General features: G+C 35.1%; 2 protein-coding genes across 2 annotated transcripts in view; both read right to left on the bottom strand.

Moving 5' to 3' along the window:
- LOC141457603 (uncharacterized) overlaps positions 1-19,067 on the bottom strand; it is a gene marked incomplete at its 3' end in the record, with an annotated part of 667,626 nt that overhangs the window by 566,348 nt on the left and 82,211 nt on the right. The gene's annotated exons all lie outside the window — the stretch shown is intronic.
- LOC141457612 (uncharacterized) lies at positions 2,058-3,392 on the bottom strand. Its single transcript, XM_074134816.1, has one exon. It carries the CDS (start codon positions 3,259-3,261, stop codon positions 2,068-2,070), a length of 1,194 nt encoding a protein of 397 aa, XP_073990917.1. The 5' UTR covers positions 3,262-3,392; the 3' UTR covers positions 2,058-2,067.

Here is a 19,067-nt window from a genome sequence, read left to right on the forward strand (position 1 = left end):
TCAAAATGATGTTCCAACTCCCTCATATCTTTGAACACATCTTCTGTACTTATTTTATATAAGACGGCGTCTGTATCGGTATAGATAAGGCTTAAACGCTCAGGTCCATATTTGTTGAGCTTGACTTCATAGTGGAATCCATAAAGAACAGTTTTTGAGATATCAAGTACAGATAATCCAACGTAAATGGGTTTGTTGAAGTATAATTTTGTTTTAGCCATCTGTACTCCAACTAAATTTTCGTCATATATTTTTCTATCAAGAAAATTCGGTTTTGCAATTAATTTTGATAATCTCTTTTCATTATTTACTAACTCGAAGTTCATTCGCTTGCGAACATTCTCCATGGTCTTACCAAAGTTGGCATTATTATACAATTTATGTTGATTTTTTTCAAAATTGTTAGCCGCCTTCTTTCTCATATCAGTATTTAACTTAATGTATGGGAGAAGCCATGGAGATTGTTTAAATTGTATGGCTCTGTGAACTTTCGCTAATTTTAATCCATAATCGAGAGCTTGTTTGAGAGCAGTGTAATGTACAACATATCTCCCCCGTTTACCAAGATGAGGAATTAATTTTTTTATATTTGCTTTGCTTTTAGGAGGTACAATTGATTCCGCAAGGAATGGTAGATTATTGTGAAGCAGATGAAGATGTTTAGGATAGTCCACATCCACTTCCAATATGTATCCACATTCAGAATCATCTGGAATGTCCTGAACTCTTATTTCTTCTGGTCGTTCTACCCATCTGAAACCACCGTATGGTAGAAACCTGCTCTGGGCGTCACCATATAAGTTGTTAGCATCATAGTACATGATAAACACGGATTCTTGAGACGGATCGTAATTATGCATGTATCTATTGTTAGCTTTGCAATGTCTTAGTGAAGATTGACAAATACCTCCTCTTATTCCACGTTCAACCATTAAAATCATATCATAATCCAGTAAAAGTTCTAATTTGACACCGGTTAAACGTAACATCGCATCCCATGCCATTCCTGGTGCTGTGAAATAATGTGCAGGATCAATTTTATGTGTCTCCATTGTTACATTTCTGAAGTTTTGGAAGACATCAGCCAGTAACAAAACATCTGTTTTTAAATAGATATCACTATACTCTCCTAAGGTAGAGCATTCGAAATGATTCCATACCTTCATAGCGTGGTTGTAGTCTTCTTCATAAATGTTACTGTCCATTAATGTGCTGTAAAATGCCTCTTTCGGTGGTAAATTGTTTTCCTCTAACCTCTCCCAAGAGTTAACGTAATCATATGGGAAAACTCCTTTTCTTAATACAAGCGGTAACTGAGTTTCATTGAAAAATTTTGTTGTTTCTATGAAACTGTTTTTTGGGAGATATAAAACTAATTGACTTAGACTCTCGGACATAAATCTAAATGAGTCAATGAAACGAAATTTTATTCCATTAATGAATTTGGTGAACGAAATAAAATTTTCCTCTGAGTGGGGTAAAATGTCAATCCTCCCAGGGGCCTTAGCTAATTCTTTGATGATGAGATGTGCGCCATATCCGCTGAGATTATGTATGATAACGGGAACATAGTTGGGCGTCCTACATCGTAAGTTACATTTATTGCAAGCAGGGCCCCTATACGTGCCGGAAATATGACAGTGATCATACACCTTGTGATTATCTTCTGTAAATGTTTGCTTACAGAGATAGCAGATCTTAGCCGCCTTCCATTCTCTCTTTTCTAATTCGTCAATCAGCATTTCTTCATTAATTTTTAAAATCTTGTTAATGGAAACTGATAAGTCTTTGAGATGGTCTAAGAAATATTGAGCAGCATTACTTCCTCTATACAAGAATGGTTCTTTACTCAACCAAAGATGATCTATTTCGTCGCTAGTTTTAACGTATGTACAAAATGAAAATGGTATATGTTCTTGATATTTCGTTGTGTATGAACTCGCTGGAGAAGGTGTGCATGTATGTATTTGATTTAAAATGCACTCAAAATCTGCATAAATCACAAAATTCACTTTTAACTGATGTTCAACGTTTTTGAATTTAATAATGGGCTCATCAGTTGGGAGTTTAACGGCCTTCTGGATCATTATCATTGCAATATATACTATGCTCAGTTAATTTCTCAGCCGCAGTTCTCCCATGCTGATTGTCAAAGTGAGTGAAACAACGCTTACATACTTTAATCACACCATTATGTCTAGTCTTTTGATTACGTACTAATTTCTCAAAGTCCTTAATGTATACATAGAGTTTTCCGCCATCTTCTAAGAGCAAAAGGTCTCGATGGTCTGGCAATTCTTTGTTCGTAACCTTCAACGGATAAATTGCATCCTCTTCATCAAGTGCAAATACATTTATGGAAATACTATTTTCCTTCTCAAATTTTCTAATCTGATGAAGCGGTGTTGGGAAGGCAATACAGGAAAAATCATAATTGTGAGACATATGCTTATATTTACTAACTCGTTGAGGATCTTTATCAACATATTTAGCTAGCACTGCATATCTGAAACACTGTTCATCATAATTCTCTGGATTTATACAAGCTTTCTTAGCTGCAATCGCGTCAGGAAGTTTTATATAAGTTGACCCTCCCAATGGCTTGTACATATTTATTCTCAACCTCGCGCCATCAACGCCAACTAGTTGCCAGCCACTTTTTTTTAACTGACTTTCTTCCATTTCATTTACTAGTTTCTTGAATTCCTGTTCGAGAAACTCATCGAGATCGGTAGTTGTGTAAACAGCTTTGTTGCGAGTTTTAAAAGCGCGATCGCTCTGCTCTCCAGCTACATTTTCAAAGAGGCATTCAACTACTATGTTAATCTTCAAAGCATGTTTCTTTTCTAACTGAAGTTTAATTAGTTCATACAGACGGCTTTTAATAGAGTGCAGAAATGTAACCAGGTCTTCAAATTCCGTAGAACGCACAAAATAAGATTTTAACCTTTCTGAACATGCTGATTCATATTGCTCTGATTTAAGTTTTAAAAGTTGAATCTTGGGTGGTTCCTGACAGTTTTTCTTTAATGTTTGCTGATGTCTTTCAATAGAAACATCCTCATCAACTCTTACTTTCTTGAGAGGTGGTTGTCCAATACAAAAAGTTTCATGTCTATCTCTATTAAATTTGTTACTAAAAATATTTTTGCATATTTTGCAAGAGTAACTAACATTACCCTCGCAAAATCTCTCATGTCTTCGAAGATTATTTTTTAAAGTGAAGGACTTACTACATTTAATGCAGTAGTTGGATGACATTATGAAACACACGGTTTTGCATGTAACCCTCACTGACACAGGTCTGAATGAAACAGAACTATTGTGAATTATTATAAGCTTTTTATTATTTTGCTTAGGGAATATCCTCTATTTCCACTGAAAACCTTGGTTATTATTTCGTTATGACTTATATTTTTTTATAAAATGTATTATGCAAATTCTAACTGAAAAGATTTATTTTTTCCAATACCCTTATAAATAAGGGAAAGCGTAAGAGGTTTGTATTTATTAATAACTTTTTCGTCGATCTTTTTTGCGAAAATTTTCGGTAAAAAACATCTCAATTTTCTATTCTTTCTTTTAGAATTACGTAGATACTTTCCCCAAATTTTCTTATTTATTTTATTAAAACTGATAATGGGGTAGGCTGTGTTGAGAGTTAAATCTCTCACAGAAAGGTATTGGGTCTCTTCTTCTTCTGCTATTTGGTTTAATAATTCCTTTAAATCAGACATCTAAAAACAGGGAAATTAAAAGTAATGCTAATTAACTACTAGTTACTATAGACTCTGAAAGAAAAAAAACATACAAATCGTACTAACTGTGATATGGGAGTTTTCTTCAGCAGACACACAGGACAGCAAACTCAGTAAAATCCTAGCTGAAGGTGGTTTATAAACACAATAATATCCTCCCCCACCAACTCGTATTTAGCTTGCGATGGTAAATGATTCTTCGTACTTTAACAGCCATGTTTATGAAGATGGGCTATAGAATGTTTATGTGCGTGGGAAAAATTTAATATCAGCAATTCAAAGTAATATTAGCATTTGCACTTTCAACTAATGCGGAAGTAATGTAATGTACGTACATACATACAATGTATGTAGAGATGCGGAGGGTAATGAACGGACACTTAGTACTTTAATATTCCCCCATTGTGTAGAACTAATTTACTAAAGATTAATTTGCATTTTCTAGTATTGGTGACCTAGCATTTCAATATGTGACCATATAGACAGCTATGAATTTTAATATAAAAAGGTTAGTGGTCTTAACTAGGAAAAGATGATAGATGAAGCTGTGGAGAATGCAATACATCCCCCCCCACACACACACACATACACCTCACGCTCCATCGGCACAGCTACGGCGAAGAAAGGCGGAGTGACCACCCCAAGTTGATAGACCTTAAATAATACATATTTAGCAGTAACACTGATGGTCTAGTGGTTAGAGTTGCTGACTTTAGAGTAAAAGATCGCAGGATCGAAGCTAGGAGTATTAAAAAACTTTTTTTCTTATATTAACCTGACCCCCCCAACCCACATGAAGGAAGGAGGGGATTTGGATCCGACGTTGATGACGTCATGCGCCAGATCTCTCTTTTCCCTTTACTACCAGTACCTGAGATTGGAGAAATTACGCACTGTGTTTTAAAATTGCCAATTTTTCCGCAAGTTGTAAGCCCTGTTTTTTTATCTATTAGCTTTTTACTGTTAAGATCAACTAATAAATTGAAATGGTACATAAAATCGGCACCAATGATTGCCTTTGGTATATCTGCGATTACGAACGTCCAATTAAAGAGGCGGCGCAATTCCAGGTCTAGTGATAAAGTCTTTTCGCCTTATACGTTGATTCGCGCTCCATTTGCGGCAAATAAGCAAAAATCTTTGGGCGATTTTTTTATATTCTTGCCTGGAGGTACGACGGAAACTGCTGCCCCTGTGTCTACAAGAAAAGAGCGTCCACTTACCTTATCTGAAACAAACAGGCGGCGTTGGCCCCTGGAGGTATCCGATAACGCCATCTCTGATACCTCCTTCAGTATCCCTGTTCTGGTTTTTCAGTTTGATTCCACGCGCATGGGGCTTCACATTTTTTTGCCTGATGCCTAAAGCGGTAATGGTAATAGCAGAGCCAGTTGGGGTCAGATGGAGTTTTCCTCCTTGGTCTTGATCGACTTCTGTTTCTTCTTACTTGAGGTTTATCGCGCTGCGTCTGAAGCTTTAACTCCGCAACTTCATTAGCCAATCGTCGCACTTCTGTAATAAGCTCTGTACTTGTATTAGATGTGGAGGCTGACTGACTAAGACTAGAAACTGAAGAAATTTCAATTGGGACAACTTCATGAATTTTATCTGCAATATCAACTAATCTAGCAGGGTCTGTAAAGCCGGTAGATTGTAATATAGCTTGCATATTTACCGGTAATGACCTTATCCACAGCATTTTGACCATATCTTTGGCCACCGTGTCAACTGCCAATTGTTGCATTTGCCTTAATAACTGGGATGGTTTTTCTTTTCCTAAGTGTTTACCTTCCAACAGTTGTGTAATCCGTTTATTTTCTGATTCAGAATATGTACTGATAAGTCTCCCTTTCAAACTTTCATAAGGATTATCTGGAGGATGTTTCACTATATCAGCCGCTTGTTGCATTACATCAAATTCCAAATTTTTAACTACTATTTGGAATTAAGTAGCACTGTTAGAAATTTTATTTTTAGCAAATAATGTCTCTAATGAACTAAACCACAGTTCCGGGTCAGGCTTCCAGAATGGGGGTATCTTGTTTGTAGTATAGGCAGCTACCGTAACGGCTTCTTCTGCAGCTGGTATAGCCGCACTAACTCTTTCACTTGTCACTTTTTCTTCCTCGCTCATGATGATTGATTAATTAATTTTATTTAGTTACCCACCCGCTCAAAATATTAAAATAGTAACTTAATTTCAATCACGTCGGTGGTTACCAATTTTGTAATGGAAAGAAACAAGCAAGGAAATAGCACACAGCTCGATAGAACACTATATTTTTGTAATAAAAAATACAAATAAAACTTATATTGCTCACCCCAGCTAGGTTACTCTATAACCATTTTCTGCACGTTGCAATGTCCATATCGACCCGTCATTACATATCGATCATTTGTCATTACAAAGCATATGGGTGATGGGAATGCAATTCTATGCACTCGATTGAATTGTCAAACTGACATTTCTCTTCCAAATCTAACACTTCCATGATGATGATAAAACGTAGTAACCTGCAGCCTGAAGAAATCGAATACTGCTGTTGGTCAGCGATGTTCGCTCGGAAACTGTTCTCACTGGAATGATGTTCTTTTTCTCCGCAACTGTCCTTTTATCGCCTCTTCTAAAGTCTAAACCCATCTCAGTCTAGTGATCAAATGGCCAACTTCAGTTGTGAGCCTCTCTTTTATAAGACATCCAGCAGGAAGAGTAGACAAAGCGGACCGCAGTTGTTATTGCCAACTTTCTGATACTGCTTCCTGTTCCATGAAATTCGACTTCCCTTTACATATCGGACCAATTCAGCAGAGGGATTGGCACCACTGCTATCGAAGAATTGAACATATTCTCCTCTCTTCTTGTAACAAACCCAGTGAGTACCACTGCCAACACTGCTATCCAAATTAAAAATGGCTCGTTAATTTTTCCAAGGTTTCTTTGGAAATTCATCAAACATGAATACTCCTCTGAAATGAGGAATTTTATTTGATTTCGCCAACTTAATTAGATCAAAATTACTTAGCCGCAGGCGAGGTAGTGTATCCAGCATTCGTTTAGCTTTTCCACTCAATTTTGAAGATTTGCCACCCATCCGTTTAGGAGTGGGGATGATTCTCTTCTTTTTCTTCGTATCTTCAGCACGTCTCATGAAAAACTGAATCGCTGTTAGTTGCTTCTGGCTTTATATATGAACATTTTTAACATTCTCCCAACTGTTGTGTGAATTATCTAAGCCCAACCATTTCACCAAAATTCTATCACCTTTCCGTTTAATAAACTTCTCCACTAGGTAACTGTCGGGATGTTTGGCCAGCTGCAGTTCCTCTTCATAGAAACCTCCAGCAATCATTTACCCCTTATAATTTTTCAGATGATAGGTGATCGGTATGGTATTTTTCACTTCAGCAACTTTAAATATTTCTGTGGACCATGAAGGGCAGTAGCCTTTAGCAAATTGCGCTTTATATTTGGATACGCGTACATGATCACCAGTTTTGAACTTGGGAATGCTGGAGTTTTTCAAAGTTTTCTTCGCATATACTTCACGTAACATCTGTTCTTCTATTTCTTTTCACCGTACTGAAGCCGGTGTCATTTTGATAGTCCTGTGTTTAGTGTTATTATATTTGTTCACTAGCGATTTAATACTGGTTAACCAGTCGTACGATCCTTGGAGACTAAATTTTTTCCACATTGCCGCTTTCAGAGTACGATTGAATCTCTCCACTATTAAATGTTTTAAGTTACTGTAGGTAGAATAGTGATTTATACCGTTCACGTCCATCAGCTTGCTAAATATCTTGTTGTAAAACTCTTTTCCATTATCCGTTTCCAAATTCTTTGGACTTCCGTTCGACTAATACTTTCTCAAATGCTTGACTCACTTCCAGGGCTGTCTTATTCTTCAGAGGGATCGCCCATGCATATTTGGAGAAACAATCAATCATGGTCAACAGATATTTATGGCCTTTATTGAATCTAGCATAGGATATTAGTTCCACCAGGTCGGCTTGTCACAGGTCATCTAAGCCCTTTAGAAGGACTGCTCTTCTCTTGAACACTCTTCTTGCTGGTCTGTGCAACTCGTTTACAAACTGTTCCTTAACAGAGGCCATGATGAAATGAAGCTTGCTCATGTCCACACTAAGCTATTATACCTCCATCTCTCAGCTGGGCTTCAATACTTTTTATTTCCGCTCTGGCATTGTTGGTGCCAAGTAAGCTTCTTAATCGATCTACAAGCATGTTAGGATCTACATATCCGGCACCTCTTTTTGTTGAAAACAATTTTGAAATCACATTCTTGTTTTTCATGTTTGTGTTTAGAACTTTAATTGGTCCGGAAAGGCTGTGCCCTTCTCTATGAGCGTTCGTCTGTTGCAGTATGCTTTTATAATTGATATAATCCGTCTTTTTCACCATAGACAAGTTTGGGTTTGTCAAGAATAATAACTCGAAAAGACCTGGTGTGCCGAAATAGGTATTATCACCAACAGATAGAATATCTTTGCTGATGGAGACCACTGTGTCACCAATACTAAATCTCCGGCCGTCATAAACTGCACCATATATCATATCCAAGTCCTTGGTCTCATTTTTGATAAATTTTTTGATATATTTTGAGGACATTTCTCCAACTTCCTTCAAATATTTCGCTGAAATTTCCTTCCCTTCGGACGTTTGTGCTTGTTCTCGTACATCTTGAAGCGGGCTGGTTGCTTCAGCAGAAGCAGTAGAAGATAACTTTAGAACTTCCGGTCGCTTTGAATTGAAAGTACTTCATGCCATGTTTTTGTTAATCTTGACGGCGGTGTTGTAGCCGATTCCAGCCTCAGAAATTTTAATCTCTTTGGAGGTGGAAGGGGTGTTTCACAAGTAGCTACTTCCGGTTTAGGAGATTGTTTTAATTCAAGTGGTGGCTTTTCCTGCTTTTCCACCAATGCTTTAAACGGACTCAATATAGGTTGATATTTCATTTTCAAATATTCATCGGTCTATTCTCTGTTTCTCTTCAATAAATTACACTTTTCTTGAATCGCCTTTCTAGTTTCGATTATTTCACGCATTACAACGTCACTAGTTGGCCCCTCCATGTCTCAATGAACAATGATCTTCAAGTACATAGTTAAGGTATTATATAGGCTTTGAAACCTTTTCGATACCTTCCCTCAGTTATCTGTCTATCTTTGTCCAACACTAGAAAACCATATCTATTTTCTTTCCAACACCAGTGGCAAATTTTTCTAAACGTTTTGAATTCCATGTCGGAATTGATATGGTCATCGTAAATTCTTCTCAAATTTAATTCATCTTGCCGAAAGAGTATTAGGAAATTTGCATTTTCTCTTACTAAGTGCTTAGGAACTCTAGTATAACTTTGACTTAGATAAAATATATCAACTCCACTGTGGCGCCCCATACAAAAATAGGCTCTTACATTATCTTGCTTGTCACATGCTATATCATCGAAAATAATTATTGAATTTGGCAGGGCTTCTTTAGGTGGGGGAACTTGAGAATTGTCTTCAAATTCAAAGTACCCAATATCTTTTAAAGGTTCTAAAATTTGAGCTAGCTTCCGGTACTTGCGCTGTTGTAATGACTTTGCAAACAAATATATATTTTATATCTCTACCCCTTTGGATCGTATATTAAACTCAACATCAGGTTAGTTTTCCCACAATTAGACGGTCCACATATTAAACATCTAATGGAATCTGGGAAAAGCGGACCGTGTTTGGAGCATTTCTTGGAAGAGGCCCTGTCGTCAATGTTTTGCACAGAGAGGGTGTGATGTTGCTTTATCAAGCGCATGATGGGAACTACTAAGGAACGCTCTCTCGCTTCTGTTTATATATAACTAAGCTACGTACATAGCACAGGAAATCTACCTACATTGCATTCACACACCTGCCACCAACATTCACACATCCTATTTACATAAAATAAAATAACAAACTAATACCCACCACCTTTTTTTTATTTATTAATTTTTTTTTATTTTTTTTAATTTCAATAAACTATTAATTAGAAAAAAACTTAATACTAAATACTAATAATAAATAGAAAAAATTGTTTACAAAAATACGTTTAAAAAAATTAATAAATAAAGATTGACTAGAACAATTAAAAAAAAAAAAAAAAAAGACCTACTCTAAACAAGGTAATCATGTACATAGTATATGAAATATATATATTTACAAAAAATCCACGACGTTGCACAGGCTAGTCCGCTATGGTAAAGTGGCCATGGGCGAGAGTGTGAATGCGATCGACTAGATGGCGTTTGTCGTCGTGGGGCGAAAGGGATACTTTTCTCTGTTCGACGGAAAAGAGTTTATGTTCTTTAGAAATTATTGTTCTAAACGTTGTTGTAAACTCTTTTCCCTCGAACAGGGCAGCCATATAATCATCAAAGGTGATTTTTTTATCTACGGCTGCCTTCTTTATCCCTTTCGCCCGCTTCTTCTCTAGGCCGCGGATGCGTACTGCGTACATCTTTGCGCGGAGGCCCACGAATTCAGATACAGGCTCTCCACTGGCTTCATCCTTGAACTTCCCCAACACCTTCTTATTTCTGTTGTTTTTACATGGATGTCCGTCAGGGTAGTCACTGGTGTCAAATTCGTCCATCATTGTAGTTATGTACTCGTAAAAGTCTCTCGTCTTTACTAAGTACATGAGGCTGTCAGTGTCTGTGTATAAAAGTTTTAGTTTGTCAGGTCCGTATTTTGTCAGCATTGTAGCGTAGTGAAAGTCATACATCCGGACTTTGGACCGATCAAGAATGGCCATCCCAACCTAGATTGGTTTGTTCATCGTGATTTGTCCAAAGTCCAGATGTACAGCAGTCAGCGTCTCTGAGTAGATCGTCCTGTCTTTAAAGGTAGGTTCCGCTATTAGTTTCCGTATTCTACGTTCGTCTGTTACCAGTTCTATTTTTGTTCGTTTTAGTACGTCCTCCATGAATTTGCCAAATACTGCGTTGCTCATTAGTTTGTAGAAGTCTTTGTCAAAGATGTTGGTCGCCTGTTGTCTCATTTGGGTGTTGAGGTCGATGTAGGGACGAAGCCAACGGGACTGCCTGAATGGAAGCGCTCTATGTACGCGTACCAACCGCAGCCCTAAACCCATAGCCTGCCTCAAGTTGACGAAGTGAACCACGTATTTCTCCCTGTTGGTCAATGGAGCCAACAATTTCTTATTAACCTGTCCCGGAGGCACCCTATTCTCCGGGAGAAGGGGGAAATCGTTGTGCAGTTCGTGCAACTCGGCCTGATACTCAATATCGGCTTCGTCAATATACCCGAAGGGACCATCATCTGCATATTGCCCCTGTCTAGAGTATCCGGATCTGATACCCATTCGAAACCCCCATAAGGAAGCGGATTGGACATTGCCCACCCGTACAAATTATTTGCATCTAGGTAGGCAATGTAGCTAGATTCCTTATGGGGATCTCGATCTGGGTACAGATAAGCATTATTAGCTTAACCATAGCGAAGACTGCACTGGCAAATGCCACCCCTAATGCCCCGCTCAACCATCAGAAGCTGGTCATAATCAGTGAGTAGATCTAACTGTACCCCTGTACACTTCAGCAAGGCATCCCAAGCCAGTCCTGGGGCCGTGAAATACCAGGCAGGGTCCAGCGAATATGCTCTTATGCAAACATCTCTGAAATTTTCAAAGATGTCGCATAAGAGCATTACGTCCACTTTAAGGTAGCGTTCGCTGTACCCCCCTAGGGTTCTAATTTCAAAGGCCTCCCAAACTGACTGGGCATGCTGATAGTCTTCGTCCGAGATGTGGCATTCATTAAGGGTGCTATAGAATGCCTCCTTAGGGGGTAGAACCAATTCAAACAGGGCAAGCTCAGACAAGCAAATTGAGCAATATTAAGCCATATACAAAATATGTGATAAATAAAGAAAAGTAAATTAAAACTTATTTATATTTTATTAAAACGTTCAAAGTTCAATTTACTTTTAACTTCATAATAACAAAAAAATAATTAAAGCTAAAGAGGCAGCTGGCTACATGTCCGGACTTGTAGGAGCATGTTCAGGTAATCACACATATTGAAACTACACCGATATGTTCATACAGGTTTGTATAGTTGGTAAACGGAAATAATAAGATATATGCTAATTAGTTACGGTTGTAACAAGTTGTGTCATAATGTTTTAATTTTTTTTTATAATTATTCAAAAATATAAATAAAACGAAATAATATGACTCATCATATTAATACTACAACGATATGTTCATACAGGTTTGTATGTAAAAGGAAGACATGGTAATTAGTTAAGGTTGCAACAAGTTGCGTCATAATAAGTTCTTATTATTATTATTAGGGTGAAGGGACCAGTAATTGACTGGGCACCAGTAATTGACATACCAGATATAAACTGGTATTATAAGGGATATGAGCCGTTTTTAGTGGTGATTCTTTCAATTTCGTTATTGAGAAGCCTTTAGGCAGCAGTTCCAGAAAAATATTAATTATTGGAAGGTTCCTTGGTATCAGTGGAAGGTTATTTGTGTTAAAAGTTCAAAATCAAGGAAAAAACAAGCCGTTGCTAAGGAGGATTGATAAGAAAATAATTTTTCTTTTTTCTTATTTTTCGTTTATTTGTTCATATATTCGTGTGGTTATCAATGTTCTGTTATAATTAGTATTACTTGTAGATTTCATTTATGTAGTTTTTTTTTTAATTATAAGAAGCATTGAGGATTAAAATGGGGCTGTCAATCACTGGTCCTTGAAACGGCAATCTGCCCAGTAATTGACATGTATGTCAATTACTAGTCCTACAGCTTTTTTTTTGAAACCAGTGATTGACTTCCAGGGAAAATGATAAGATAGGTTGATAAATTTTATTATAATTAAAAATTCAATACATTGTAAAATAAAATCATTGATAAAAATCGGCAACATAAAATAAATAGTAAAACTTCCAACAAAATATGTTTAAATTAATGAATTAGCAAATGTACGCCTTATTTCAAGAGGGCATGCAGAATGATTATTCTGTACAGAACAACAATGTATGAACAACAAACTGGAATAGTCGAGATCGCCGAACAGTTTCACGAGGCCAACGTGAATGATAAAAACGACGCCCACTTATCGGAGTTTGAAAATCTCTCATTCTCCCTCAGTTTTGGGTCCTTGCCACATTCCAAAGAAGAAAGGGAGGAAATGGCTGAACCATAGAATTCCATCAAATAAAACGGCCAGGGGAAAAATGAAGCTCCCTCAAGAGAAGTACCAGGTGCGAAATTAAACATAAGTGGAGAAGTTGGTGACTTAGTGACGTTACACATTACTTACTTTTTAATCTAGTTTTTTTTTCATTGATGTTTCATTTATTTATTACTGTTGTAAGTGCGAATGCTTACAACCTGAGGCGGGACGCGATTTACGTGCACACAGTGTATATATAAATGAGCCCAAGAGGTAACTCAGTAATAATAAACAATCAAATACTGTTTAGATGCAGAAAATAAGAATGAATTACATTCAGATAGTTTGGTTTCGAAGCAAATGACACTGGCAGCACAGATTGTGGAAAATATTAGCGAAGCGCTCCAAAAGAAGGGAAGCGTAGGAGAAATTTGGTTCACTAGAAAGCGAACCCAAGGACGCGTAGATGCCATCAGTAGCAACGTTATAGGCGGAATGGATAAAACAAGGATGTGACCACATAGTCTAATCGGAAGTAGAGAGTTTGGTAAAGTGAGAACCAAAAAAAAATTCCCAAAAAGAGGTTTAAGTAACAAAATATTTAGCGGAAACTAAAGGATAAGAGAGCGGAAGAGTTGAGAGAAAGAGATAAAAGCGAGCCGACAGACATTGTGTACGATCTAACATGTATGTTAGCTAATATCTCCTTGGCACTATTGAAAGTAAGGGCTGTTATTCAAATTACCTGTCTTGGCTTGGGGAACTTAATTAAAACTGTCCAGTAGGACAGTTGTGTAAGGGTTGATCGTCAAAAACTGCATAAAATAGCGTAATGTTGAAAAATATTAGATTATTTAGGTTTGCCTATTTAAAAACTGATTAATTATGAATAAGACCGATTTTTGTTATAAATCCAATTGAAAAAGTGATTTAGGTGATTTAAGTGATTTATTTAGATTTAAAAGTGATTTTGAATGCATATCTTATGTCGTTTCATGAATATATTTGTATGTCAATTACTGGTCCCACCCCATGTCAAACACTGGTTCCACCGAAAATTCGGTATGTCAATTACTGGGTCATTGACAAATTTTCAAAAAAAATCATTTTTGGTTGACATAAAGATCGAATTTACTGCTTTTAAAATATTAATAAAATAAAATACATCCTACTGGAGCGGTACAATTTTACAACCTACACCTGGAGCCAAAATAACGGAAGTTATTCTACCTTAAACTCGAATTTTTTCTTAAGCAGTCAATTACTGGTCCCTTCACCCTATTTTTTTCTATATTTATTCAAAAATATTAAAAAAAATGCAGCGCATATGTATTTGGATGCAATTGCCTTCTGTATTAAAGTCTCACACAATTTAGAGGAGTTTGCGCATGCGCAGATGATTAAGTTAGCAGTGTAAAACATATTCTTATTTAAATAGCAGTGGTTATATATATATTACTTGAATTAAGAAATAAATTGATATTAATCAATAAATTTAGTCAATGTGAAAATCGATAGGAATACTCGATATTGCAACTGCCTTCTGTATTGCGATCTAACACAATTGACGGTAGTTTACGCATGCGCAGTTGATTAAGTTAGCAGTGTAAATTATTTTCTTATTTAAACCAGCTGGTACAATTGACTAAGGTTTACGCATACACAGTTGATTAAGTTAGCAGAGTTAAACATATTGCTATTTAAACAGCAGTGGTTATATATAATATTATATTAAGAAATATATCTATATTAATCAATACATATAATCGATGGGAATAATCGATATTGCAACTGCCTGCTGTATTAAGGTATCTTACAATTTACTAGTATATGCGCATGCGCAGCTGATTATGTTAGCAGTGTAAATTATTTTTCTTATTTAAAAAAAACAGCTGTTGGCATATATATAAAATAACAGGTATGATAAAAGCTGTGGAAGTGAAAGGGGGTGGGGGCTTGTTACAAAGACCTGTCCAGAGAGGTAATCATTTGGAAAAAAAGATGCAATTCTATTGGCTAGTTAGAGTGTGACGTAATTGTGGTGGGGGGTTAATGCTAGTAATAGCTAGTATCGCAGGCCAAGTGTCTGTTCGGGTTTAGTTTTCAGTGAGTGTAGGTCGGTCATCAGCTGCAGAAGCAGTCCAGTTGGAGGGGGTAAGTAAATAATTTTTCTATCACCTAAAGTGAGGTTTTCCATTTTTATTTAAGTTGAATATTTTTGTGATAGTGAGGGTTTTTAAATTTTTAAAAAAATTCTTGGTGAGAGGGGCCAAAAATAATGAACCATTCGGAAATTTTAATATTTTACTTTTCGGTGATTTGTTACAATTGCAGCCAGTTAAAGGTAGTTTTTAAAAAATTAACTCGCATCGAATGCAAATCCAAACTCGGGTCTATCGGTTCTGCTGATCTTTCGTCGATGTTCGAATACGACGAATTAAAAATTAACGTGAGACAGAAAAATGATAAAAGCGGTTTCGTAAACACTTTGCTCAATATTCGGTCAGGTAATATTTGCGCAGAAGACATCGCACTATTAAACTCGCGTGTTTTGCCAAAAAATGATTTAAATAATGTAATTGAAAATTATAAAGAATTACTCGATTCCGGTAAAAATCCGTTACGTCTCTTCGTGACTAAAGCTCAGTGCACAACTTTTAATAAACTTTATTCAGATAAATTCGCGAAAGAAATAGTCACAATAGATAGCATCGATGAAATCGTTTATAATTTTAAACTCTCGAATAAAAAAATAAAAGATTTGAACTTTTTAATTAATAAAATTTCGGAAGACGTCTCCCGCACTGCTAATTTATCTAAAACAATAAATTTATTTGTTGGCGCGAAAGTAATGATTAAAAGAAATATCGATATTGCTAGCGGAATTGTAAACGGAACGATAGGTACAATAGAACGATTTGTTTATATAGGAAACGTGGTAGATTCTTTAATAATTATCGTGAATAACAAACCCTTTTCTTTAGAAAGGGTAAAAGCGCGATTTCTGTTGTTAAAAAATATTTACGTGCATAGGAAACAATTTCCGGTGACTTTTTCGTACGCGGTAACCATCCACAAATCTCAAGGCTTAACCTTGGATTGTTTATTCACGAGTTTAGGAAAAGAAGTGTTTGCACCGGGTATGCACTATGTAGCTCTCTCGCGGGTCACTAATTTAACCGGTTTGTATTTAATTGATTTCGATTCGTCAAAAATAAAAGTAGATCCGGACGCGATAAGTGAACACCGTCGTTTAAATAAAATGATCCAATCACCATGTTTGCAATCTGCGAATAATAATATTTGCGTTTCCCCCACCATCAATTTAACAAAAGAAGAATCCCTTCTTTAATCAAACGTTAATCGCGAACTTTGTTCTAAAACGGAAATATTTGGCTTACCAAATTCTGATGGCGTTTCGTGTTACGCGAATGTTGTGGCACAGTGTTTGATTAATATAGATTCCGTTAAATTTAACCTAACGAATAACCTCGTCAATAATATAAACTTAACTTTCCCGGATCCAAAATCTCGCGATAACTACCAAAAAGTGAGTGTAACTTGCGAATTATTTAATATTTTAAAATTCGGAATAACTCGTGGAACCAAAAAAATCTAACACCAAAAGACTCCGCGAATTAATTGCTCACAGTAGCGACATGAACTTCAACGCTAATATTCAGCAAGACGCGCAAGAATTTCTATCGTTCGTAATAAATGCTTTAAAAACAGAAAATAACATTCCGAGCAAGTTATTTGATTGCACAGTTAAATTCGTAAGAAAATGTTTCAATTGCAATCATTATTGGGATGACGTTCCCATTAATCCTGAAGTAATGTACTTCCTAGAATTCGGGGTTGTCCAAAATAACGAGCCGGTTAGTTTTCAAACGTTATTCGACTATAAATTATCGGATATAACTTGTTCAGAATTCGGGGAAAATAACATTTATATCAAAAGTAAATTAAATTCGGTATCGGATTATCTAATAGTAATATTAAAGCGTTATCAAGGAAATCGTGTTTTAAATGAAATTCACTCTTTCGATGAAAATAATGTTAAAATTGACGGCTTTAATTTCACACTGGCGTCCGTGATTTACCACTACGGTTCGGGCCTTAATTCCGGTTACTATGTTTGCGCGATAAAAAGTCAAAATAATTCGTGGACTTCGTTAAATGACGAAATTATAAATTATAATTTTAAATTCAATCCGGGATTAAAAGACGCGTACATTTTATTGCTAAAAACAAAAACAATGTAAAAACTAAAACGAAACCGATATATTTTTAATTTAAAGTATTTCATTTCGGTCGTTAGAGAGCCAGCAGGTAACGGACATTTGGATTGACTGCATGTGATTTTTATTTAATGATAATATTAATTAATTTGTTTGTGCATGTTTCTATTTTAAAAAAATATATCATTGAAATAGAATTTGTTTTTCGCAATGAATCTTTATTGTTGTCCCGATATATTTTTTTTTCAATACCGTGAATGAAAATATGTTATTTTAGTTTTAAATAAGATATGGGCCAATTTAGGCCTAAGTCTTACGCCTTAACTACCCACCCGCCTTTTCAAGGCTTATTATCATTGATTATCGAAATATAAGATTTTTTTCATATACAGTGTTGTCTGTAACAAGAAATCGAAAAACACATTACATATTATTTTTCCATTGAACGAAGAAATTTATTTCATTGTAATTTACATATATATTTGCGATTAAAACAAATTCTATGTCATATTCTGCAATATTTATTAGTTAATTTCTTTATTTTATTTAATTCCATGTTTTCAACAATTTTATTCAATAATTTATTTCTACTATTCATACATTTTTGAAATTCCTTTAGATGAATCTTTCACAGCTGAGTAATAAAAACGTTAAATTAACTAACTTCCAATTTACCTATTTTTTGAAATATTACGCTCCTAGTTTTTTTTAATAATGTAGAAAACTTTAAGATAACCAACTAAAATTAATTAAATTTGGTGCATTTCTAAGGATTGTAGACCTAATTCAGAGGAAGCAATATACGTAACTCCTTAACAAAAACTTACAGTTTAAAAAGTTAAGTATAAGGGTTGATTGAACGCCAAAAGGTACTCAAATCAGCAAGTACCCAACATTTCATTTATACTTCATTGATATTATTTAAGTAATTTTACTGCATTAATTTTCATTCATATTTTTTAAAATTTATTAGATGTCACAGACCCTTATGCTGGCCATTTTCATCTACAAAATATTTGTTCAAGTAGCACTGTAGATTGACTATAATATCTATTTTATATATAACAATCAAACTATTAATTACAGGTTAAAAAGAAAAACGTTATAAAAAATTTAAAAAAATATGAGGCTAAAAAATTCAAATACTTTTTTTAAAAAATGCTCACACCAACATATATCAATGATTTTGTTTATTTTATTTATTTTTTGTATTTTTAAATAAAAATCGTCGGTTAAAGTTCATTCTTCGATTAATGTAATTGTCATTTTGTGTAGTAGTCAAACGTTTATAATAATAGATAATAAATTAATCTGGCTTTATCGCAAATAATATAGTTTTCTTCAATTACATTCTCAATCTAAGTTTTCTTCCCACAATGTTGTATATGTGTAATATAAAAAAAATAAGATATGCTTATTTTTAGGACAGCTAATTATTCCAGTATTTTACTATAAGTAAAATTAGGGGGACTAAATTAAATTACAATTGAGAAATGAATAATTATTGTTGAATAAGCTACTTGTTATTAACTGTGCTCACGAATATTTCAGTAAGACGAATTCAAGACTGAAATATTGTTTTAAATCCAAAAATATTGATTCAAATTTAAACAGTAGCCGACTCTAACTGTCTTTTTCTACATTAACATGCATGTATATGTGACTACTCAAAATAAAGGGCATATTAAAGATAAATCAGAAGAATAATTTGGAATAGAGTTAAAATAAAGTACCTATTTAATAACGAAGATATATTATACATTTTATCAAAATTATAACAAAAAAATATAATGAATGAACTGACCAGCAAAAGGGTCTGTGACATCTAATCAATTTTAAAAAATATGAATGAAAATTAATGCAGTAAAATTACTTAA

This window comes from Rhodnius prolixus, unplaced genomic scaffold, assembly GCF_049639745.1.
Source record: "Rhodnius prolixus isolate KJV_2025 unplaced genomic scaffold, Rpr scaffold_34, whole genome shotgun sequence".
Classification (NCBI taxonomy): Eukaryota; Metazoa; Arthropoda; class Insecta; order Hemiptera; family Reduviidae; genus Rhodnius; species Rhodnius prolixus.

Coding starts and splice junctions, on each gene's coding strand:
- LOC141457612 (XM_074134816.1), bottom strand. CDS start 3,261: ATGTCATCCAACTACTGCATTAAATGTAGTAAGTCCTTCACTTTAAAA.